Raw genomic sequence first — 27,206 nt, forward strand, 5'->3', positions numbered from 1 at the left:
CCACAGCCAGTATGACCGTAGCATTAATGCAGTCCTGTGCATCATGTCAAGTGCACTGTGGGTTCCCACCAACTGCCCCCTTAGGTTTGTAGGCAGCTAGGGACAGCTCGTGGGGGTTTTGTCATTGATATACAGGAATTTTTCCATTAGTGACAAGGAGGTGATTATTCTATTTTATGAGGTAATGGTTAGGGGGAATCTTGAGTAGTGCACACAGGTCTAAAAGCATCATTTTAAGAAAAATCTCTTGGAAAGAGTGCAGAGAAGAATTGAGTAAACTAAATCCCAATGGCATCCTTACTGCTTGTAAGAAGTAGTAAGGATGCCATCTGTTCCGGAGAAAATAATAGAGTCATTGGTTAAAGATGCATTGCAGGATCATCTAGACAAGACTGCAGTAAAAATTCAGACACAGCATTGGTTTGTTAAGGGAAAGTCTTGTCTGACAAATTTGACTGGATAGTAGCACATGCTCTTTGAGTAGACCGAGGTTCAAACCCCTGACGTCTGAATATGGTCGATCTGCCAACCCACACTGGACCAGCGTGGCAGATTATGGTCCATTTCCCTCAGCATGAATTGTTGAGGAGGCTTCCATCCTGCAGTGGGTTGATAATGGCTGCACTTTACTTTTTTTACTATGATGTGGTAACAAAGCAACTGGATGCAAAAAATAATTTTGATATCATATTCAGTCAGTCCTCGTATAACACGTGTTTACACTACACAAATTCGATCATACATGATTTATAAATAGGGGAACGATATCATATATAACACAAACTGATTTCGCTTATGCACGATTTGCCTTTGCCTTTACAAGAAATGGCAGTCGAACGTGGAATCGCCCCAACTGAACGCAACACAATAGGAATGAAGAGAAGATTCTGAAAATGTATTTTATGTTTTTTATATCAGTAAAGGGGACACATATTTCACCATAATAACGTAAAAACCCACACAATTCAGCTATTGGTATTATTGCAAATGCAATTAGATAGAGTTTACTACCAGATTCCACTAGCAGAAACGAACTGGAAATTGTTTTTGTTGTTTTATGGTAGTAACATAACCCAGAAATGTGCTTTAGTAAAATGTGAGCTAGTGAGGTGTTAACAGTGTGTCTCTGCCTTTACGGTGTTTTTAATCAGTTGCTACATGCGTGCAGCTTTGTTTATGTGTATCAAGTATCAAGCGTGCCTCCTCATTTTGTAATTGTGCTTTATTCCCTAAAAATGAGTAAAATACTTAAAAGGTGTGAAAAGGAAGCGTTGTGGTGAAGACACCACAGATTCAGAGAGAAAAATAAAAGCAATATCGATAAACAGAGGCGGACTGGGTCAAAAATTCTTACCCAGGAAAATTTGTAGTGGCCTCACACTAGCGTTTATAGCCAAAATCACACCGGCCTCAGGCCCACTGGGGTTTCCTCGGTAAAGCTTATGGCCAGTCCACCTCTGTCGATAGAGAAAAAATATGAAATTGTGAAAAAACTTTGAGCGAAATGAAAGACCATGTGATATTGCATGTGCTACAGGCCTAAATGGAGGCAATGCCAAGAATTACAAAGAATGCAGAGAAAATAAAAACAACTTTCATTGCAGAAACAACTCAAAGTGTAATTAATTAAAATCCATTAGATCAAGACAAAAAAAAATTGGAAAAGATAGAACGACTGTCATCTGTTTGGATAGAAAATCAAACAAAAAACAAGTTTGCTTACGATAGAAGCAAAAGCATTATTTTATTACGTAGTAGTCATAATTAAATATGTAAGTATTTTATTACGATTATAATGTTTTGGTTACAAATGTGTGTTTAAATCTTGGGTAGTCAGCACCTAACCCTATTTTTCCCATAGAGCCTGTTGTTTAAATCGCACGAAGGTTTTTAGGAACACAACTATCGTGCTATACGAGGACTGACTGTACTTGGATTTCAGGAAAGCTTTTCACACTGTTGGGCATGGGAGACTACTCTACAAATTGGAGCATGTTTATAAGTAGCTTTATAGTTCTAGTTATGCTCGTTACTTTTATTTTTAATTTAGGTAGAGTTTTTGTAGGTTACTACTTAATATACGTAAAACCGTTTCGTTCGAATCTTGCAGCCATTGTTTTCGTATAGAGTGAGTGGTAGAGAATTCAAATTTTTAATTGTGATAAATAGGTAGCTCTAACGTAAAACTAGATAGCATATGTATCACTGAATTTAGGAATCTATTAGATAGTGCAATATTGATAATTAATTAATTAAATTTATTAATCTTATTAATTTTCATTGTAAATTTCGATATCATGCCCCACACTAGAGCAGCAAGGCAACAGTCACAAAGTAGCAGGAGTGCTGTGACTTGGGGGAGAACTGAGGGGGCGATTCTCCAATGCATCACAGTCTAAAAAAATGTGCAACTTGTGAAATGTTTGCAGCACTCTGAAACAGGACATGATCTAGCCAAGGAGGATGGCTTGTGTGTGTGTGCTAGGTGCAAAGAGTGTCAAGAAATTAGGTGCCAAATCAATGTTCTGATGGGTGCTTACGAGAGTTTGAGGAATCAGGTAGATGCCCTTGAAGGTATTAAAATGGGAGACACATCAAGCTCTCAGCTGCCCATTGCCCATCTCAACACCAGATCTACTCTTGTGCATCAGGAAACATAGCGGTAATCTCCAGGGCAAAATGCACTGGTCCCACAGGAGTTAGTTATTGTTGGTGATGCTATTGTCAGGGAGATGGGTAATATATTGTGTAAAAAGGGTAGGTGGAACAGGACCAGGGGTATGCCTGCCAGAGACAAAAGTTGATGATGTTGTAGAGCAGATGCCTCCTGTGGTCTTCCGTCAAAAGGATATCAAAAGGATTTTGATGAATCTTGATGCTAAGAAAGCTCCAGGTCCTGATGGTATTTCTCCACTTGTTCTCAAAACCTGTGCTCCTGAACTTTCTCCTATTCTTTGCTGCCTTTTTTCACTTTCTTATTCCAAAGGTACTTTTCCTTCTGCTTGGAAATTTGCTCATATCCAGCCAGTTCCTAAAAAGGGTGACAAATCCCTCCCATACAATTATCGTCCCGTTGCAATTACTTCTACTCTTTCTAAAGTAATGGAGAAATCAATTAACTGCCAACTCTTAAACTACCTAGAAAACTTCCGTCTGATCAACGATCGCCAGTATGGATTCCGTTAGTGTCAATCCACTGGTGATATTCTGGCATACGCTACCCATTTAATGGACTAATTCGATTGAAAGGTTCGATGAAACACAAGTAGTTGCTCTTGACATCTCAAAGGCTTTTGATCGTGTTTGGCATAAAGGTCTTCTAAACAAGCTTCCATCTTATGGTTTGCCAACTGTTTTTAGTAATTGGTTATCCAGTTTTCTCTCTGAGCCTCACTGAGGGTGATGGTACATGGCTCTCTGTCTTCTAACTTCTCCACTAATGCCGGTGTCCCCCAAGGCTCAGTTCTTTTCCCCACTCTTTTCCCTCTTGTATATTAATGACCTTCTTCCATTGACTGGAAATCCTATCCATAGTTTTGCCAATGATAGCACATTGCACTGCACTTTCCATTTTGAGAAACATTGTCCTTCTCAATCAGTTTCAACTTTTGGAAAATCTGCTACCAATTCCTTAAATGACGATCTTCAGGTAATTCTCCAGTGGGGCAAAAACAACTTAGTTGATTTCAACCCTTCTAAAACTCAGTCTTGTCTTATATCTTGCAAAAAGGATTCTTCTGCTCCTATGCTTATCTTTAGTGACACTCCGATTTCTAAGCAAAATGATATATCTCTTTTGGGGATTACCCTGACTTGTAATCTCTCTTGGCCCAAGCACATTACAAATATTGCTTCCTCTGCATCTAAAAAACTTCGTTTTCTCTTTCGCTCTCAGCGTTACTTTTCTTCCAAACAGCGGCTCACTCTGTATAAATCGCAAATCTGCCCTACCATGGAATATTGTTCCCACATCTGGGGTGGTGCCCCCAAAACCTCTCTCAGGCTTCTTGATTCCATTCAGAAGAGGACAGTTAGGTTAATTAATGATTTATCTGTAACAAAGTCTCTCCACTAGCTTTCTCATAGACGTACTGTTTCTGCTGCATGCCTCTTCTACAGATAGTTCCATGGGCACTGTTCTTCTGAATTGGCTTCTATAATTCCCGCTCTCTCTTTCAAAATAGTCCGAACACGTGCCGCCACCAGCCAACATCCATTCACTGACCAACTTCAAACTCATAGAACCAACTTTTCATCTTCCTCATTTATTCATTCAAATGCCGTTTTCTGGAACAACCTTCCTTCATACGTATTTCCTGAAAATTACAATCTGCAGAAGTTCAAGTCCAATGTCAACAAATATCTTCTTTCGTCTTCTCAACCTCCAACCCAAGCACAGTACTAAGTATTATAGGTTCTAATACCTCTCGTGTTTGGGGTTCACATAAAAAAAAAAAAAAAAAAGATGTCATCTTTTAAGGGCACAAAGGGTGATATTGTTGTTCACGTTGGCACTAAGGACATTAAGAGAAGGAGATCTCAGATTTATTTAAGAAATACAGGTCAGTGCTGAAAAAGTCGTGAGTTACGGTTAAATTTGAAAGTGTCTGCAATTCTGCCAAGACAGAATAGGAGGGAGTATATAATGAGAGCCTTGTTAATCAATTCAGCCCTGAAGGGATTTGGCAAGGGGTCTCAAGGGGTAGAATTTTTCTCAGCATGGTCTGTGCTTGTTAACAGGAGGAACTGCTTCTACAGGGATGGGATACACTTAAATAGGGGTGCAAGAGTGTTTACTGATGCTATCGAGGTAGCATTAGGTTCGTCAGAAAACTGCTAACTTGGGGGGGGGGCTTAAAATTAGCCGCAGGCAGGGGCAAAAGTGATTCTTGCACTGCTTCTATTAGAATGAGCACGACTTGGATATTTATCAATGATATTAATGAAGGTATATCAGGCTTAATGTCGAAGTTTGCAGCTGATACAAAGGTTGGCAGGGTTGTTAATGACAGTAATGGCAGTGTACTACTGCAACAGGATCTAGAAAACTTGGGCAGATGAGATGAGAAGTGGCAACTGAAGTTTTAACATTGACAAATGCAAAGTACTGCATATGGATAGAAGTAACCTCAGAGAAATGTACCAACTGTGTAATACTACACTTAGGGTAGTGGAAAATGAAAAACACCTGGGAGTAATTGTGCAGTCAGATATGAACTTTTCTGAGCAATGCAGACAGGCTGCCAGTGCAGGTCATGGGGTTTTATCAATGATATACAGGAATTTTGCTAGTAAGGAAAAGGGGGTATTATCCCTTTGTATAAGGCAGTGTTCAAGCCATGCCTTGAGTACTATGTACAGGTCTGGAAGCCTCATTTTTTAAAAGGATGTAGAGTTGCTTGAACGAGTACAGAGAAGGGCAACAAGACTGGTGAGGGGCCAAAGGGGGTCCTCTTACCAAGAAGGGCATAAGTTCTGCAAATTGCAGAATTGCAGGCTCAATCTGATGGGATTCTTTCTCTTGCTCAGATTATGAACCTGAGGGGACATAAATTCAAATTGAGGAAAGACAGTTGTAGAATAGATGTGCGGAAAATTGCCTTTAGCCAGTGGGTAGTTGATTGCTGGAACAAACTTCCGTCTGTCATTGTGAAAGTTGATAGCTGAAATAAATTCAAGGAGGAACTGGACAAACTTTTAGACGGAAAGGATGTGTGAATTTTTTTTTTTTTTGGCTGATGCTACATAAGCTCATATGCTTGCTTTCTTGCATCATATGCCTCCATTATTATAATTACTACTACTATATATATATATATGGGGCATGAACTTAAACTGAAAAAGAATGACTGCAGGATAGATATGCAAAAATTTGCTTTAACCAGAGAGTAACTGATACCACCTGCAGCTGCAGAAGTAGGTAGTTGGAATACATTTAAGGAAATATTAGCCAAATTATTAAAAGGGCGGGATACGTGAGTTGGTGTGTGTGCATGTTTTTTTTTTTTTTTTATATGGGTCTGTATAAGCTTGCTTCTTTGAATAATTTCCTATTCCTAACACTAAATTCTTAAAAGCTGGACTATATGTACTGAGAATGCAAGTTATAAACTGGGCAGCCACACCAAAAATTTTAAACATTTGGCAAGACTAAAATTACCACACTTGAAAATTACTCTAATTCTTTGATTTGTAAAGATTCAAATGATACAAATATAATAGTATGAAAGGGATAATGAAAAAAGTAAGATTCCATGTAAATTAACTTACAGACACAGATATACGTCAATACATACAGAACATCAGCATCATAGTGTTTTCCAACATAATTCATTACCACAGTTTGGTTACCTACTCATGTGTGAACACATGCCTATTGCAAATTTTCTCAGACAGAGATGCATCAAAACCATACCACTAGAACACTGATCCATTCCTAAAACTGTAATCCTACATTGTGTAATCTTGCTCCATTATTATAAAGAAAGATCACACACTAACGCAGGCTAGTTTCTTTCAACAAACAGAATACTTCAATGTAATACAGCATGAAAAAGGTAGAGCAGTCTTTGGAAAGCAAAAATTGGATGACACTGCAGAATTTGTTCACATTTTCATCATTGCTACTACACTGAGTGGACAGAAATCATGGGATACCTAGTAACTGGTAGGCCCATCTTTCGCCTGGATAAGGGCAGTCATACGTCAAGGCATTGAGTCCAATAGTTCACAAAAACATTCCACAGGTATTTCCATCCGTGCTTGCTGCAACGCTGTCCATAATTCCATCGCATTCCTGGGTGGAGGATCCAAAGATCGAAAGGACCTTTCCACGGCATCCCAAAGATGCTCCACAGGGTTCGTGTCCAGCAAATTGGAAGGCCATTCACCATGGAACAAGTAAATACCTGGGCTGCGTAACAGTAAGAATAAGTGCATGTATACTTGCATGTACACTAATGCTAAGAGTATAATAAGTAAATTTGATGAATTTGAAGTGCTGATCAAGACATCAAAGGCAGATATTGTTGGAATATCAGAGACATGGTGTCACACAGATATAAGCAGTGCAGAATAGAATTTGGGGAGTACAATGTGTACAGAAAGGACAGACAGGGTAGGTAGGAAGGGAGGAGGAGTTATAACATATAACATCTAAGGAAGTGCAACTAGTTGACACGGGTGGACGGTGCAATGTTGAGTCTGTTTGTTATGATATAAACATTGACAAAGGGAAAATGGGAGTAGGAGTATGTTATAGGCCTAATGACTCTGATGAGTATAATGAGCAATTGTGCAGAGAAATAGAATGGGTTAGTAAATCAGAATGTGTTGTAATGGGGGGTTTTAATTTTACAGATATTGACTAGAACTTGTGGATTGGTCACTCGCACGCTAGCAAGACTTTTGTGGATTAATAGGAAGATTGTTTTCTACATCAACATGTTCGAGGGACAACCAGAGGGGGGTAAATACCCTTGATCTGATTATCAGCAGTGATTATTCATGCATTAAGAATATGCAGATAAAGGAACCATTAGATAACAGTGATCAGAGTGTACTGATGTGGGATTTACTGAAAGATGTAACTACCATCAAGGGTAAAGGGAAGGGTTTCAGTTTTCGTAAAGGTGACTACAGTGGTTTTAGACAGTTCTTAAATTCTATACAGTGGAATCAACGGATGATATTACCAACTGTGAATACTGAAGCATTCAGGGACTTAATCTTGGAGGTTATTAGGCTTTTCATACCAACTAAGGAATACTGTTCAAGGTTCAGGCCTAAATGGATGTCAGATGAATTAATGAGGCTCATGGCAGAGAAAAAAAATGCAGGATGCCTATAAATTATCAGGTGACATAGAAGCCTATGACAGATATAAGCTAGTCTGTAACCAAGTCACAAAGGAGGTCAGGCAGGCAAAGACAGATTACGAGAAATCTTTGGCAAAGGACACAAAGAAAAACAGCAAAAAGTTCTTTACTTATGTAAACTCTAGAAGGAAGGGGATGAATCAGATTGGTCCACAACATAGATGGTTCGACTATTGATGATCCTGCTCAAGTAGCTGATAAACTGAATGAGTATTTTGCATTGATATTCACACATGAGGAGTTATTCAAAGAGGGGAAAGCAAGAAGTTTATCAAACTACCTAGGAGCTAAGTGATTTTGTAATAACTGAGAAAAAAATGGAGGAGAAATTGTTGAAGTTAAACATAAAAAAGACACCTGGGGCAGATGGAATTTATCCAGTTATAATGAAAGCGGCAGCAAGGGAAGTAAGAAAACCCTTAGCCAAATATTATGAGAGCATTCTTAGAGTTAGGGAAGGTCCCTACGGACTGAAGATGTGCAAATGTATCCCCAATTCCAAAGAGGGTTCAAAGGGTGACATAAATAATTCTAGACCTTTTAGTTTAACTTCTGTTCCGGGAAAAATAACTGAGTCACTGGTTAAAGAAGTGATGTAGGATCACCTAGACAGACACAGTAATAGCTCAGACACAGCATGGGTTTGTTAAGGGGAAGTCTTGTCTGACCAATTTGATTGGATACTACGATGTGGTCACAAAGGAACTGGATGACAAAAATAATTTGGATTTCAGGAAAGCTTTTGATACCGTTGCACATGGAAGACTGCTGTACAAATTGGAGAGGTAGGGCATTAGGGGCAAGTAAATGCAATGGATAAAGGGATAGTTGAATGGCAGAAGGCAGAGAGTGGTAATAAATGGACACTGCTCTACATGGACTAATGTTATTAGCGGAGTCCCTCAGGGTTCAGTGCTTGGCCCATTGTTGTTTTGTGTATTTATCAATGATATTGATGATGGTATATCAGGCTTAATGTCCAAGTTTGCAGATGATACAAAGGTTGGCAGAGTTGTTAATCACAGTAAAGACAGTATACTAGAAATCTTGCCTATAAATCAGTGTCACCAAAGATAAACATAGGAGCTGAAGAATCCTTTTTGAGAGATATAAGGCAGGACTGAGTTTTAGAAGGATTGAAATCGACTAAGTTGTTTTTGCCCCACTGGAGCATTACCTGGAGATTGGCATTTAAGCAATTGGCAGCAGATATTCGAGAAGTTGATTGAGCAGGGAAAGGTTCCTCAAACTGGAAAGTGGACTGCAATGTGCAATCATGGGCAAAACTATGGATAGGATTTCCGGTCAATGGAAGGTCATTAATATACAAGAGGAAAAGAGTGGGGAAAAGAACTGAACCTTGGGGAACAGCCGCATTAGTAGAGAGGTTAGATGACAGAAAGCCATCTACCATCACTCTCAGTGAGCAGTCAGAGAGAAAACTGGATAACAAATTACAAAAAACAGTTGGCAAACCATAATATGGAAGCTTGTTTAGAAGACTTTTATGCCAAAGGCGATCGAAAGCCTTTGAGATGTCAACCGCAACTGCTTATGTTTCACCGAACTTTTCCATTGAGTTTGTCCATAAATGGGTAACATAAGCCAGAATATCACCAGTGAATTGACACTGACAGAACCCATACTGGTGATCGTTGATCAGATGGAAAGTTTCTAGGTAGTTTAAGCATTGGTGGTTAACTAATTTCGGCATTACTTTAGAGAGAGTAGAATTAATTGCAATGGGATGATAATTGGATGGGAGGGCTTTGTCACCCTTTTTAGGAACTGGCTGGATATGAGAAAATTTCCAAGTAGAAGGAAAAACACCTTTGAAATAAGAAAATAAAAAACAACAGGCAGCAAAGAACAGGAGTAAGTTCAGAAGCACAGGTTTTAAGAAGAAGTAGAGAAATGCCGTCAGGACCTGGAGCTTTGTGAGCATCAAGATTTGTCAAACTCCTTCTAAGGTCCTTTTGACAGAACACCACACGAGACATTGAATGGAGCATGTTAGGAATGTTGGAAGATGTTTTACCAAGATCATTAATACAGGAGTTGGAAGAAAAATGGGATGCTAGCAGGTCAACTTTATCCTTAGTTGAAGTGACAATAAAACCATCTGGTTTTGACAGAGGTGGGAGCAGAGATGGGCAAAAGTTGCAGCCAATAGCTTTGGAAAGAGAACAGAATGCTCAGCTACCATTAGGGCAAGAAGCAAGTTTTCTACTCTTAACCTGTTCAAAATCTAGTTTGGACTGATTAATAACTGTTTTACAATTGTTTTCAGCCTTGGTGTAGGCAGAAAATGACACTGAAGAATTGGAAACAATTCAATTACGATATGCAACTTTCTTCTCTTGAACAGGCCTAGCACTTTTATTGGAAAACCAAGGTTTAGGTAAAGGACAAGGTTTTAATGTGGGGTGTGGAATAAAGGATTCCATTCCTACAAGAATAATTTCACTAACATGATCTGAGCAAAAGTAATCCGACCAAGAAAAAGAAGTAAAGAAATCTTGCAGGTCATCCCATTTTGCATTCTTGTAATGCTAAACACGAGGTTAGGAATAGCCATGAGATAAAGGCTCCATTGGAGAAGAGACAATCACCAGGTTGTGATCTGAGGTGCCTAAAGGACCACTCACTTCGACCATGTACTTAGAAGGGTTGTTTGGGAAAAAAAGATCAAACGTGTTGGCTGTATAGCGAGGATTGTCCAGTATTCTGGTAGGTAAATGAACAATCTGTTCAATGTCATTAGTAATTGCAAAAGCCTCAGCATCTCGACCAGCTGGGTCGGTGTGACTATAAAATGGAAGCCAGCTGGAGTTGTGAACATTAAAATCACCAAGGAAAATTACTTTACCATTAGGAAAGTTGGACTGGAAAAAGTCAAGTTGCAAAGAGAGGAAGTCAAAGAGCTCCAAGTGATTAATGGAATTGGGAGAACAGTAGAGACAACAGTAAAAAGATTTTAAGCCAGAGAAGGTCGAAAAGAGGAGATTAAAAATTACCAAGTCTCTGACAGGGAATATTGGAACAGACCTATGCACAAGTAGAGACGAAAGGAATCATACACCGAATAATTTGGGCAATTGAGATGAGCAATGTGTGAATCAACTGATAACTGAGATTCTGTCAGAAAAAGTACATGGGGTTTGGCAGAATTCAAGTGGAAATGGACATTTTTTAGATTAGAACTGAGACGATGTATATTTGTGAAATGGACTAGGAAGTGTTTGGGAGGTTTAGATTTTTTTTGCAGATAAGCTAACTCTATTAGTTTGACAATTCATGGTGTAAGACATCAGTCATACTGCATGATGAAAGAGATGGGGAAGGGCTGACCGGAACTTAATAAGAAAAGTCGAGAGACATGCTGTATGAAGTAATGAAATTTTGGATATGTCGTACACATGGTAAGAACATACTCAGATCCTTGACATAACGTGGCCTCGACAATGCCCCCCGCATACATACTACTTGGACTCCCTCCAGTCTTTATCTGGCAGAATAGAGGTAGCAAGATTATACACTAGCTGATCCAGAAGCCTCCTAGAGAGTTACCAATAGGTGTACTAACTAGCAGCCGGCCTGTGAACACCATTTTAGAGCTGTACCCTCAAAATGTAAGGAAGGTTGGATCTTGCCATGATGTTCATCATGACTTCAAGAGACATCAGTCACACTGCATGATGGGAAAGGGTTGACCGGAACTTAGCTCTGGAGACTAAACATGGGTTCCACCACTTCAAGCCTCCAATAAGCAAAGTGGTGGTACTGCACCAGTTGATGAGAGTCAACTACCACCTAGTATTGCCTAGTAACACAGAGGGGCAGCATTCCTCCATGTGCTGTGGGCGCCACACCTCAACCCCTGCTTATGTTGGTTCACACCTGGGTGGTCACCCACAGTGTGCTTGCACATGGGTGTTATACGCAGAATTACGAGTTGCACCAGTCGCCCTTCTGTTGCCACATGCCATCAGGGAAAGCCTCTGCTCACCTCAAGCATCGATGAGCCATGGTCATCTAACACCTCGCCAGCAGTTCGTGGGTTCCTCCTCCTCAGACCACTTTCCCACCAGCAGTGCCATTTCGTATATGCTCTGACCCAGTTGTCTGGCCATTACAATATGGCCTTTGTCAAACTTGCTTAAGTCTGCTGCCTTTCCCATCTGAAGAACAAGAGTAACACTGATTAACGGAGCTCACTATCAGGTGTTTTTTATACCATGATCTGACCTGTGCCGTAGTTCACTTGCAGTTGCTTCGATTTGCATAACAACTCGCTTGTCATAATGTTTTGACTCATCGGTGTATATCGTAAAAATAAAGTATCAGAGATTCCTATATTCAGAATTATATTATATACAGAACACTGGAGACAATGCCCAAACATTATGTATCCCCTTGAATAATTTAAAAAGTTAAAAATAACAGTTTCCTGTTGAAATTTCAATGTAGATATATCAGCCTTTATATAATTCAGTAATATCTTGCAGTCAAGACAATTCCACTTCTCTTGGTCCATATTGTATTAAAATGTTTATGCCAAAATTATATAATTAAAAGAAAATTTTTTTTGGAAATACTGATATTTCAACATAAGAAGAAAATAACTTACATTAATTCAAAAAAGTCAACTGCAATGTAGGTAACTATTAATTTAAGTATCAACAAAATGAAGAAGTCTATTGTTTCAGCAGCAAATCTTTTCCATAAAGGAGGTATTAAAAACTCTTTACCTAAAATAAAAAGAAAAAGAATGAGATAAGAATTTTCATATACATTACACATTGACACACAATATGGATATAATAAGACCAGATTTACTAGAGCCTCTATAAGTTTCTTCAGGTATTAATGGGCCCTTGATTCACAATAATTTGATTTAAAAATACAAACTTATTTCAAAACCAAACTGCCGCCTATATTATTACTTACACATGATGTTGGTACAGTTCTGCATGTTATAATTATGAGAGAATCCTTGGATTGAGGGGAGGTCACTGTGGACTGGAGAAGTGCAAATATATCCCCAATTCATAAAGAGAGATCAAAAGGTGATATGAGTAATTACAGAATTGTTAGCTTAACGTCTGTTCCAGGGAAAATAATGGACTCACTGGTTAAACAAGTAATACAGGACTATGTGGACAGGCATGCAATTATACTGCAATCACAGCAAGGATTTTTCGAGGAGAAGATTTGTCTAACCAATCTGTACTGGATGCAAAAAATAAATCTAACATATACTTGGATTTCAGGAAGGCATTTGATACTGTTGAATGTGTGAAATAATCACACATTCTCTGCCAGATCATTTCCCAATCAATCAGATGAAAGTGATGATAAACATTCTTCTGTCTACGAATATATACTGTTCAAGAATATAATAAGAACCCCTTACTCTGCTGCCCATTCTCACAATAAACAACAAAATTTTGTGAAATCAGCTGCAGAGGTGCAAATACTTTCAGAAAACAATAAATTTTCCAGCTGTATCTCGTGTAATTAATTTTTTTGAGGAGAAATTTCATATTTTCATAAGGTACCTTCAAAAGAACAGCATGTCCATTGGTTATAGAGGGATAGGTATTTCTATCCCTCTATAACCAATTTTTTTCTATTATACAGCAGCACGGCCTTTAAACTATGTTTTGACGAGTACGTGACCAAGAGCATACATTAAGCCTTCAGTATCATTGCATAAAGTGGGAGCTCCTGTCATAAAACCATATTAAATGTCAAAAACCATGTTAAATCCTTTGGCAGATATGATATCCATATGTGGTTATATGTTACGCAAGAAAGTTACATCTGTCATCTGGAACCCAGGAGTTTAGCTCGACTAATAGAAAGATTTATCTCATATCAGATCATTAAGTTCACACTTGAGTAATAAAATGAGGATGACTTACTAGGGTTGGTATATATTCTTTGTTTTTGTCAGACACTTCCATTTTTTCTTCTACACAGATGACACATCTAAAGTCCAGGTTTGTGGAGGCTTAAGGAATTGTCATGTAATCAGAATGAGTTCTGGCTGCACTGTAGAAGGTACATTGGAGTACTGAATCTTTTATACTTTTAGATGAAAAGCCAACGGGCTTGGTAAAACCATATCACTAGCACTGCAAATGGCATATATTTAATATTTTGCATTCAGCCATCCTTAAAGTATCACTGCACAATGTGCACAATAGATGTGGGCCCTGAAGTTTATCTTGATCTATTTTTGCATCCAAAATACGAATCATAAGCATTTTCTTATCATAGAAAGAATTGTTCTTTTGTGCTGTTCAATTACATATACACCACAAATATGACAGAAACTGCTGGATTTGTTAACATAATTAAAATGGCACTTCTGTTTTCACACAAATATTTCATTTACACATGATGAATTATAGTAATCCACCCCATACACACACAACTGCAGGTTACAAATAACCAGTTTTATATCTGAAGACCAAAATTTTACAATATTTGCAATTTTTTTTTTTTTCATCCACATAAGTTCTGAGAATTAAGTAAAAAAAAAAAAAAAAAAGTTCTGTTTATACCCTAGCACAGCCACTTGGTCAGAGGAGTTTGTGTACAGTGACATGAATATTATTGTATTCATGTCGTTGTACTTAAGAGCCACACAAGCTTGACCACATAATAATTAGTGTGTTCATTTCCATATTAAGAAATTAATCTTATGATCATTTTTAAGTTGTGATGAAAAATTAAGTATAATGTGTTTTTTTTTTTTCATACATTTTATTCACATATTTATTGCTCTTCATGGGACCTGAGTCTTACCAACCACAGTTTGCCAAATCATACTTTTCAGAAACACATCTGTCATGATTGCCAAGAGATTAATGTATAAAGACACACAAAAAACTGACTTCAAGTTGTATATTAAATACAAATCATTAATTTTATAAGTATAATTTAATGTAGTATTGTGCCACTTCACAGCTTAATGCTATTTATATTTTAATGTAATTCAACTGATCAGAATTACTTGTGGTGGTGTTGTGACATCTTAATAAACACACAATAATGATTTAAAGCCAACAAGTGCTGCCACCTTCAGGAAAATGAAATTTTTAATACAATTATAATTTACTTCCTACTACTAACTACTACAAGTACAAACTACTACAAGTACAGCTTTTAATAAAAAATAATGAAATACTTTGCATGCCACTTATTGTGATTATGGGTAATGTTATCATTCACACAATGCTATCACTTTTACAAAGCCCCGACCAGACATATATGAATACATAGAAAAAATGAAGTTTATTGTAATCAGCACTTCATTTTTATGTTATCACTTTTTTGCCTATTATGGTTTAGGCCAGTGGTTTTCAACCATTTTTTAATAACGGCACCCCTACTCAATGTACAGTATATAATTTTATTCTTTATATAGAAGTACTAAGTAAACGTCAATTATAGATCACCACAAAATTAAAAAGATACTGTACACCATTTTATAATGAAATAAACATATAAATTAAAAAATAATAAGCTTAAGTAACTTAAACCCAAATTAGGTGGCACCCCAGTTGAAAACCACTGGTTTAGGCAGATGCAGTGGAAGTAACACCCAAATTTTTCTTGATCTCCAACATGTTGTGTGTCCAGTTAGTGATGCTGCTATCTTACACTTCATACAGTTGACAGTGTCATTAATCTGTGAAAGAAAGTACTGCATCTTTACTCCTACCAATCTGGTTGTTTTATAGTAATGCATTAACTCTTTTCTAATTCTTGATTTTAATAACTTCATTTGTTTTTAATGGTTTATATGATTTCCAGAAATACTGAATTTCATTTTTTACTGATGGCATTCTCAAAAAGACAGTGGAGAGTGAAATTAGAGTTTTCATATTGCGCAATTTTAATGTTTTCTTTCTGTTCTCTCCACATTCTTTTAAAAAAAAAAAAAAAAAAAATTGTGATGTCATCCATGCTTCAGCTGGTAGGTTTTTTTGCCTCTCAGAAGATGTGTGAATGCTTATTCACAATTATGAAAAGCACTTTTTTTTTTTGTGCCTGTCAAATTATAAAATAAGAAGTACAGTCACTCTGGATTTTTTTTTTTTTTTTTTTTTTTAGCTGGCTAATGTTCATTTTTGAATAATATATGCTCAGGCATTTGTTCTAAAATAAACACTTGCATCTGAATGGAAGATACAGTCAGGGCTTCTTCCAATATTTTTCCACCCATTTTTCTGCTGAACCTGTGTCAGAGTCTGAGTTTTCTCTGTGAATTTTTTTGTACACAGTGTTGTCTCTCCTTCCACCTGCATAACCAGCCATCTGTATGCTTAAATTCCCTCTCATTCAGTCTTTCTCATAAGTTAATTTGAAAATTCCTTCATCTTTTCACATAGGATATTTCTAATGATAGAAATATCCTATTAACCTTGCATTTAGGAGCTATCTCAAAAGCACATCTTCCATAAGTTCACTCTTTCCACATCTTTTTTTTCCAGTCCAGATTTTTGTTTTTCATGCAATTCATGCAATTTTCTGTTCTCTAAAAGTTTATAAAAAACATGCCACAAAACACTGAGTTTTAATGCAGCTGCTTTCTGACTACAATTAAGGCATCAAAAGCATTCAGAATTGCCTTCTTTTCACTCAAACTTAAATCTTTGCATTTCTATTTAAAAATAAAATACGGCAATACCTTGCTTAGCAGCAAAAAACAGCATGGGTTTCATTAAACACGGTTTTCAATTAAGTTTAAGTCAAAAATTTACTGTACATTAAAACTCATTCAATAGCCTAGGTATGCATACACATATGCTGCGTTTTCATAGACTAGGTACATGTACATACAGGGTGTCTCAAAAATATTGGTACAAACGTTTAGGAGAGGTAGGTAACATCTCAAGGAATGTGAATCGCATAGGAACCCATAACCGGAAACGTCACCGTAAGTCGGTACATGGTGCTATTCATCAGTTCCCGAGAGGGAAAATTTCTAGTTTTCTCATTCAAGCAGTAGCCACCGCACAAAGAGCATGCATCGATATACGAACTATGAGCTGGAAGACATGCACCTAGTGTATGGATTAGCAGAGGGCCCACACGGTGTGCGCCCCCATGCAGCACAACATCGCTTCGCAATAAATGTGTGGGCAGGTATGGTCGGTGACTGCTTAGTTGGCCCATACCTGTTACCATCCCACATGAACTAAGCTAAATATCGGATCTTTCTTGAACAAGTTCTACCAGGGTTACTTGACGATGTTCCAGCAAATGTGAGACGCAACATTTGGTTTCAACATTACAGGGCGCCTGCCCATTATGGAAGGTGTGTTCGTGACCATTTGAACAGGCGTTTTGGGTGTCAATGGATTGGCTGTGGTGGATGCATTTCCTGGCCCCCACGCTCACCTGATTTATCTTGATTTCTTTCTGTGGGGGGCCCTCAAATCTATCGTGTATGAATCGCCTGTGGAGACGGAAATGGATCTCGTGGTGAGACTTGTCTGTGCTGCTGCTACTGTCAAAGGAACTCCAGGTGTGTTTGACCGTGTCCGCCAATCCATGCGTCTCATGGTGGAACCTTCGGGCATCTCTTGTAACATCATGAAATGCATCCATCTCATACTCCATTGTTAATATTATGTCAAATAAATGTTTGCCACTAATTACTGTCTTGTGTCATTTCTGCTTCTTGTGCCTCTGCTACTACTTTCCCATGACATTTCCGGTTATGGGTTACTATGCAATTCACATTCCTTTAGATGTTACCTATCTCCCCTAAACGTTTGTACCAATATTTTTGAGACACCCTGTATATGCTGCTTTGTCGTAGCCTAGTTATGCATACATATATGCTGCGGTGCCAACTCTATTGTCTCACATACACATGTGCCAATAGTAACGTGCAACAGGGTTCAGTATTCTTAATTCCATCCTGGTGAGTTAACGTGATAGCTTTTCAAACTTTTCATTTCACAATTTATTTTTTTACTCCTTTAAATATGATTTCAAATATATTTGCATCTTGGCTAGAAATCGGTGCCAACAACATGTGTTCTGTTTGGCAACATGTTTTGTCCCATTTGGCAAATGATTTCACTGGTTCTGAATCCCAAATTCAGACAATTACCGAAGACATTGTGAAGATTGGAAAAGACTTGGAATTCAAAACTTTGGACACTGCCAATGTATGTGACTGCACTGACTCACATGCAAATGACTTAGATGATGCAAACCGCATATGATGAAAAGGAAAACAATTCTGAAGTGGATAACACTGACGTGGCACCAAAAAATTTAACAGAAGAATTGGATAAATTTTTTTGGGGGGTTGACATGGCCTGCGAGGCGATTATGAATGGAGATCTGGATGTTGAACACAGCATTAGGAAATGGCAATTTTACAAGATGGGATTCAATGCTACAAAGAATTGTACTCCAAGAAAATGAAGAGACGACTTCATGAAATACCAATAAATAAACAATAAAACTGTTTTCTCATCTCTCATGATGTTACCTTTTCATTAATAAAATTTTCGCAATATTTTTTATTTCAAATCCTTTTAATTGGGTATAAAGCGCACATTGTTTATAGATTTATTATGATTTGTTTATAGACTGTTTCCCTGGTATGCATTCAGTTAAAACCCATTATAATCATACCTCAATCAGCACAGTTTCATATAACACGGAAGAGTTTCGGTACCAATTATCAGTACTATGAGGCTATTGCCATACTGTAAATCATCACATAATAACAGGTTCAATTCTCAATGGACATTAATTGCACACTAAATGCTAATCTATTCACAGAAAACAGACAATGGACAGATAAACAATGCACAAGGCATATCACATAATCACTTGCAGGAGAATATTAGGTGTTTGGAGAGCATAATTTAACACCAATAAGCATGTAACTTGTTAGGGAGTAAAGCTTTACAACAGCAGAGGAAAAAATTACAATTATGATGTACTGAATAGATTGCTTCTCCCTTCCAACCACACAGCCCAACAGCAAAAGTGATATCAGAAAAGAAAGATGTCTTTTCTTTGCTGACTATGATATAATGCAATATGATATGACTATGATATATGATGCAAGAAAGCAGGCTTATACAGCTCCAGCCAAAAAAAAAAAAAAAACCTTTCCCGTTTCACCCATCCATTCACTCCAAAAGTTTATCTAGTTCAGCCTTGAATTTACTTAAGCTGTCAACTCAACAGATGGAAGTTTGTTCCAGCAATCAACCACCGGCTGGCTAAAGGTAAATTTCCGCACATCTATTCTACAACTGTCATTCCTCAATTTGAATTTATGCCCCTCAGGCATGGAATCTGAGCAAGAGGAAGAATCCCATCAAAACTGACCTTGCTCAACCATTCAATGCTTAATACACCTCAGTCAGATAACACAGTAGGTGCCTAGTCTCCAGATGCTGCAATTTGCAGAACTTAAGCCTTTCTTAGTAACAGTAGCCCTTTATTCCACTCACTAATCTCGTTGCCCTTCATTGTACTAGCAGCTCTACATCTTTCCTAAAATGAGGCCTCCAGACCTGTATGCAGTACTTTTTTTTTTTTTTTTTTTTTTTGTTAGTTGTTGGCACATTGGTTTCTGTGGCCATAATGCACCTCCCAAAGTTTTTGCATTTTCTACTCTGATCCAAGCGCAAGACAAGATTCGAAACACGACCTTTGGGTTGCCAGGCAGGCACTTTACCCACCTGGCTAGCCTTGTCGGCATGCAATACTCAATGTGTGGCCTGATCATTGCCTTATACAAGGCGATAAGCAATTCCTTATTCCTACTAGCAAAATTCCTATATATCATTAACAAAACACCATGAGCTACTTTGCAGCCTGTCTGCACTGCACAGAAAACTTCATATCTGACTGCACAATTACCCCAGGTCTTTCTCTTTCTCCACTACCCTGAATGTAGTACCACACAGTTGGCATGTTACTCTGGAATTACTGCTACCCATATGCAGCACTTTGCATTTTTCAATGTTAAACTTCAGTTGACACCTTTCAGCTCACCTGCTCAACTTTTCCAGATCCTATTGCAGTATTGTACCATTCTTATTTTCATTAACAACCCTACCAACCTTCGTATCATCTGCAAACTTGAACATTAAGCCTGATATACCTTCATCAATATCACTGATAAATATACAAAACAGTGGGCCCAATACTTCCTGGGTGGGACTTCACTAATAACATTAGTTCAAGAAGAGCAGCATCCATTGATTACCATTGTCTGTCTTCTCCCACTCAACCATACCTTTATCCATAGCAGCAACTTACCCTTAATACCATACCATACTGCTCCAATTTGTACAGTAGCCTTCCGTGTGGAACAGTATCAAAAGCCTTCCTAAAATCCAAGTATATGATATCCAAATTATTTTTTGCATCCAGTTCCTTTGCAACCACATCATAGTATCCAATCATTGTCAGAGAAGACGTCCCATCCTCTCAACAAACCCCATGGTGTGTATGAATTATTACTGCAGTCTTGTCTAGATGATCCTTCTTTAACCAGCAACTCCATTATTTTTCCTGGAATAGAAGTTAAACTAACTGGTCTGTAATTACTCATGTCACCCTTAGCTCCCCCTTTGTGAATTGGGGATACATCTGCACATCTCCAGTCTGTGGGGGCTTCCCCTCAGCCCAAGGATGCTCTCATAATTATGGATAAGAGTTTGTTTACTTCTTGTGTTGCATCCTTTAAACTAACTGCATAGATCCCACCACCCCAGGTACCTTTCTTATGTTTAACTTCAACAATTTCTCCTTCACTTTGCTTACAACTTGTAAGAATGAAGTTTGTTGAATGTTATAACTTAAATGAACAAACTTTTAACTAAAAAGAAGGGTGATTCCATTCTAGGAAAACCCTGATCCTTTAAATACCTCCTATAGAACTTAAGAAAAATGTTTTGCACCTCCTCTGTTCAAATAAATACCATATTTATTCAGTATATTCTTTTTACCAATTAGGGCAGGCAAAGCTTATAGAATTTTCGCTAAAAACTGAAATGTACTGTTGTGGCTCGTTTCAGAGCGATTTGGCTTATCATCAGAAAAAAAATTTTTCCAACTGAAAATATGTGCAAATATACCTCCTACTACTATGATGCATTGATCTCCCATGCAGCAATTAGTAAAGATGTAGGATATTATATCATCACAGTTTGAGAAGAATTATGCTACGTTACTCAGTTAAAAATAAGCTTTAGGTCAACTCATGGACAGCATAGTACTTTGTAAAGTTAGCATTAGCATTAGTAGAGGCATATGATGCAAGAAAGCAAGCTTATGCAGCATTAGACAAAAAAAAAAAAAAAAAAAAAAAACACTTTCTTTTCACCCCTCCATTCAACTGAGCCTTAAATTTATTTAGGCTATCAACTTCCACAACAAGGGATGGAAGTCTGTTCTACCAATCAAGTACCCACTGGCTAAAGGCAAATTTCCGCACATTTATCCTACATCTGTGTTTCCTCAATCTGAATTTATGCCCCTCTCAGGTGATTATTCTGAGCAAGAGGAAGAATCCCATCAGCATTCAGCATGCTTAAACCATTCAAGACTTTATACACCTCTATCAGATCACCATGCCGGTGCCTAGTCTCCAGACACTGTAATTTGCAAAACTTAAGCCTTTCTTCGTAAGAGCAACTCTTTGTTCCATTCACTAATCTTGTTGCCCTTCTCTGTACTCGTTCCAGCAGCTCTAAATCCTTCTTGAAATGAGGCCTCCAGACCCATATACAGTACTTAAGGTGTGGCCTGACCATCCCGCTATTCGCGGTATCTGTATTCGCGATCGCCGATTTAATATAAAATGAAACCTGAAAAAATGTGAATTTTAAAGCGCATTTTATGTGAATGTAAAGTGAATTTTATGGCGGAAAATATTCGTGAATATTTTCCGCCATAAAAAACATGGGCGTGGCTAAAATTATCTTTCCCGGTCAAAACAGCGCTCGGTGGGGGGGGGGGAGAGGGGGGTGAAAAAAATCGCGAGTGTTGATGTTTCTTGCTAATCCTTGTTCAGTATGTGTTATGCGTTTGTCATGGAAGGTTTCGTCGTTTGCTTTTAATTTATATGCTTATAAATTGAATAAATTTATATGCTTACAAAAATGATAAATCTACCGTTTTGCAGTGTAAAACAGACTTTTTCGAGTGTGTTAACGAAAGAAAGTGACTTTATTGTGGACAAGTTCTTTCTAACCCCTACAAAAATATGGCTACGAATAAAAAGAGAAATGTGAAAATATCAAAGAAGGTGATGACATTAGCGAATAAAATTGAGTTATTAGACAAAATTTCTAATGGTGAAAGTGTCTCCTCAGTGGCAAAACGTTATAAAATCAATGAGTCAACGGTAGGATCAATCAAGAAATCGGAAGAAAAAATTCGCCGTAGTGTCCGTGAAAACGCGCTAATTGCTTCGAAATGCTCTGTAACTTGTGATGTTAATTAGAAAAAATGGAAAAAGCTTTAAATCTGTGGATAGAAGACCGAACTCAAAATAAAATTTCGTTAAGTTCACTCATCATTCGCGAAAAGGCAAAACTTCTTTATCAACTCTTTAGCGAAACTGATGATAGCACAGGCGGGATGTTTTTTTTGCTAGCAAGCAAAGGCGCTGGTTTGAAAGATTTGTTTGAAATTTCTAATAAATATTACATTTAATATTAAATTGTTTCTTATTTTCATTTCGATGCCATATGCTTGCATTTCACTATGTACTGTCTATGTACATAGTCATATTATGAAGGTACATATAATACATACATAGACAAAATTTTAGACTAGTTTTTCTTATATATTTCATACTTTGGAACGGAACCTCTTTATTACTATGGGAGCCATAACTCAGTATTCGCGTTTTCGGTATTCGCGACATTTCTCAGGAACGTAACCCCCGCGAATAGCGGGGGTTTACTGTACAAGGGAATAATCATCTCCTTATCCCTGCTAGAAAAATTTCTGTATATATCATTGACAAGACACCATGAGCTACTCTAGCAGCCCATCTGCACTGCTCAGAGAACTTCATATCTGCCTGCTCCCAGGTCCTTTTCATTCTCCACCATTGTCAGTGTAGTACCACAGCGTTGATACGTTGCTCTGGGATTGCTGTTTCCCATATGTAGTATTTTACATTTGTCAATGTTAAACTTCATTTGCCACCACTCAGCCCATCTGCTCAACCTTTCCAGATCCTGTTGAAGCAACATAGCGTCAGTAGTGTCCTTAACAACCCTGCCAAACTTTGTATCATCTGCAAACTTGGACATTAAGCTTGATATACCATCATCAATATCATTTATAAATACTGAAAACATTAATGGACCCCAACACTGAACCCTGAGGAACTCCACTAATAACATTAGTCCATGATGACCAGTGTACATTGATTACCACTCTCTGTCTTCTCCCCCTCAACCATTCCTTTATCCATAGCAGCAATTTGCCTCCAATGCCACACTGCTCCAATTTGTGCAGTAGTCTTCCATGTGCAACAGTATCAAAAGCCTTTCTAAGATCCAAATATATAATATCAAAGTTATTCCCTGCATCCAGTTCTTTTGTGACTGCATCATAGTATCCAATCAAATTGGTCAGGCAAGACTTCTCCTTAACAAAACCATGCTGTGTCTGAGCTATAACTGAAGTCTTGTCTAGATGATCCTGCAGTGCTTCTTTAACCAGTGCCTCCATTAATTTTCCTGGAACAGAAGTTAAACTCACAAGTCTATAATTACTTGTATCAGCCTTTGATCCTCCTCCTTTGTGAATTGGGGTCACATTTGCACATCTGCAGTCTATGGGTACCTCACCTGAGTCCAAAGAAGCTCTCATAATTATGGCTAAGGGTTTGCTTACTTCCTTTAATATAACTGGATAGATCCCATCCACCTCAGGTGCCTTTCTTGTGTTTATCTTCAACAATTTCCTCCTCCACTTTATTCTCAGTTATTACAAGATTATCTAGCTTACTGCCATAGTTGAATACACCTCTGGCATTCCCCTCGCTGAAAAACACCTCATGTGTGAATGTCAATGCAAAATATTCATTTAGTTTGTTAGCTACCTGAGCAGCATCATCAACAGTTGAACCATCGATATCAAGTGGACTAATCCGATTCATCCCCTTCCTTCTAGAGCTTACATAAGTAAAGAACTCTTTGCTGTTTTTCTTTGCATGCTTTGCCAAAGATTTCTCGTAATCTGCCTTCGTCTGCCTAACCTCCTTTGTAACGTGGTTATAAGCTTATATCTATCATAGGCTTTTGTGTCACATGTTAATTTATATGTATCCCATGCATTTTTCTTCTCTGCCATATGTCATAAATATGACATATGGCAGACATAAATATATAAATCCATGTGAACCCCTTACCCCAGCAAATACTCAAGATGTGGCTAACCACTGACATATACAATGGGTGATCACCTGTGCGATCTTTGTTATCAAAATTCCTGTACATCACTGGCAAAATCCCATAAGCTGTTCTATCAGCTTATGGGATTGTCTGAGAAATAAGCAAGAAAAACATTCAATAAATTATCTACCTACCTATGAAAGAAGTGAGATAGAAGCAAAAATCTGTTTTTGCCTCTATCACACAATTACCGCAAAATTACGGCACATCTCTTTCATAACCTACACTTTGAACGTAGTACCACCTAATTGGTATGTTAATCTGGGATTAATTGTTGTTATTTGGTTTTTAGGAGCATTAGCAACTAAGGCTATATTGTTCCGGGGATATGCAGTGGTCATTCCCTGACCTTTCCACACCCTCCATATTTGGTGGTTATGGGCTCGAACCCCAGTCTAATCAAGAAGTGTGTGCTACACACTGCTGCTCCTGCCCACCTGGCTATGGAGGTGCCTGGGATTACTTCTACCCATGTGCAGCACCTTGCATTTGTCAACTTACAGATGGGTTGTGAAACTGTCATTTCTCATCCCATCTTCATAATTCTTCTACGTTTTGTTACAGTGGGGGCCCCAACATCCAATGGTAATTTGTTCAATAAAACCCATTGTATGTTGAAAATATTGTAAATTGAAACCAATAATACATTGATTTCCTGTAATTCGTTCCCCCCAACAACACATAAAATACGTATTTCTTACCTATTTTATGTTATATTTCATTTTTACATTAAAAATTAGTGTTTTATAAAGATTATTTAATAAATAGTCATAAAACATCTTAAAATAAAAATCAAACAATAAATTAGCATTTATCTTAGGCTTGAAGTGCAGAGCTGATGAAATCACAGGTGGTGTAGTGGTGGTGGGACTATATCATGCATAGGTGTCTTTTCAGTTTTTTGTTGCTACTAGCAAAGAAACTGTCCAAAGTGGACTGTAAACACCTGATGGAAACATCATTCCAAGAACTTATAATCAGCCTCACCACAATTCAGCATATTGGAACTTCAACCTCCAAAAATCTTTGAGGGTAACAGCATTTTCACCAGAGATCACTGCAAAGCAACTTGCGAACATTTTTGTGGTGTAGATTTTCTTGAAGTTTGCAATCACTTGCTGGTCCATTGGTTGAAGAAGAGTTGTGGTGTTGGGTGGGAAAATTTTGACTTGAACAAAGTCAAATTGTGCCTCAAGAGAGTGAAGAAGGCTTGGATCACGGCCTGGTGCATTATCCAGCAGTAGCTGGTGCCTTCACAGGAAGCTTATTTTTTTCAAGATAAGCTTCCTGTGAAGGAACTGCTCCTGCTGGATAATGTGCCAGGCCATGATCCCAACCTTGTTAACTCTCTTGAGGCACAATTTGACTTTGTTCAAGTCAAATTTTTGTCACCCACACCACAACTCTGAAGGATAGAAGATTCAAGAAAACTTGAAGTTCCCATTCGTTGAAGACATATCCTGTAACCCAGGCCTTCTTGTTACTGTGCCAAAACACTCCCAGCATGCCTTTGTCAACCTTTAACACCTCCAGAGTATTCTGTTTAAATACTCTGGAGGTGTTAGAATGATACACAAGCAAAGGCTTCAGCTTAAAATCCCAAGAGGCATTGGCACCCAACAGGAGAGTGAGCCTATCTTTCATAGGCTTATGCCCAGGTAAACTAGTCTCATCCTTAGTGATGTATGTTCTCCTAGACATTCGCTTCCAGAAGAGGTCAGTTTCGTCAGTGTTAAAAACCTGCTGGAGAAAATAACCCTCCTGATCAACAAACTCTTGGAATTCAATTTTAAAAGTCTCAGCTGCTTTTTTATCAGCACTGGATGCCTCCCCATGCCTTTCAACACTGATATGCACCCTTTTTTTTGAAGCGCTCAAACCAGCCTCTGCTGGCTTTAGATTTCAAAGGCACACAGCACTGCCACTGGTTGATGGAGCTTTAAGTTTCATATCGTCATAGATCTGAAACAATCATACGAGTGATGTTCCGCATGCCACATGTTGAACAATAACAAAGACGCTAATTGGTTGAGAACAATCTTACGAGATGTTCCGTGCGGCCAAATGTCTGAAAATTTTCATCCATGTATCATTCCAGCTATATCAGAAAGCCATTGGTACCTGCAAATATCATCGGTCTTTAAAATAAATGATCTTATAGAAGGTATATCGGTTCCTGAGAATATCGGATGTCGATGTCATCATAAGCCGAGGCCCCACTGTATGTTGATTACTATAAATCAACTACAATTTGGATCTTTGTAAAATTTACAAACTTCGATTTGGTTTTAAGATATTTGATCTTTAGATATTAAGCCTAATATACCTTAATCAATATCATTAATAAATATGGAAAACAACAAAAAGCCCAGCACTGAACTCTGAGGACTTCATTAATAACATTAATACAAGAAGAGCAGTGTCCATTGATACCTACTGTCTTCTCCCATAAACCATCCCTTTATCCATACCAGTAACTTGTCCCACACTAGTTCAATTAGTACAGCAGTTATTCATGTTGCACATGAATAACTGCTGTACTAACTATTTTTGCAGCCAGTTCCCTTTATTACTGCTGCACAGTATTGAATCAGATTGATCATTTAATTTTTTTTTTCATTTATTTATACACACAATTTTATATACATTCATTTATATACAAAATTTCTGGAGAAGATTTATATACTTTATATCCCATACAATTTTATATACATTACAATCTCATTACACATATATTATACAAAGGGGGCTTAGAAGGGAACAGGCATTCTGTGTGTGTAATCTGACACTGTCTAAAACACTGATGGATCCAATATCTTTCTATTTCAGAAAATTTGGTAGAAGTCCAGTT

At 37.8% G+C, this 27,206-nt stretch overlaps 1 protein-coding gene across 2 annotated transcripts in view; it reads right to left on the reverse strand.

Annotated features, from left to right (window-relative positions):
• The window catches only part of LOC150085541 (protein FAM8A1), a 100,461-nt gene that overhangs the window by 43,695 nt on the left and 29,560 nt on the right, over positions 1-27,206 (reverse strand). For both annotated transcript variants that reach the window (XR_016546929.1, XM_090373331.1), the window contains exon 2: positions 12,508-12,628. Coding sequence is in view for 1 of the 2 variants with exons in the window: in XM_090373331.1 (XP_090229457.1) it covers positions 12,508-12,628 (121 nt within the window). In the remaining variant the exon portion in view is untranslated. The remainder of the gene's footprint in view (positions 1-12,507; positions 12,629-27,206) is intronic.

This window comes from Mastigoproctus giganteus, chromosome 5 (assembly GCF_048544385.1).
Source record: "Mastigoproctus giganteus isolate SK-2022 chromosome 5, ASM4854438v1, whole genome shotgun sequence".
Taxonomy (NCBI): domain Eukaryota; kingdom Metazoa; phylum Arthropoda; class Arachnida; order Uropygi; family Thelyphonidae; genus Mastigoproctus; species Mastigoproctus giganteus.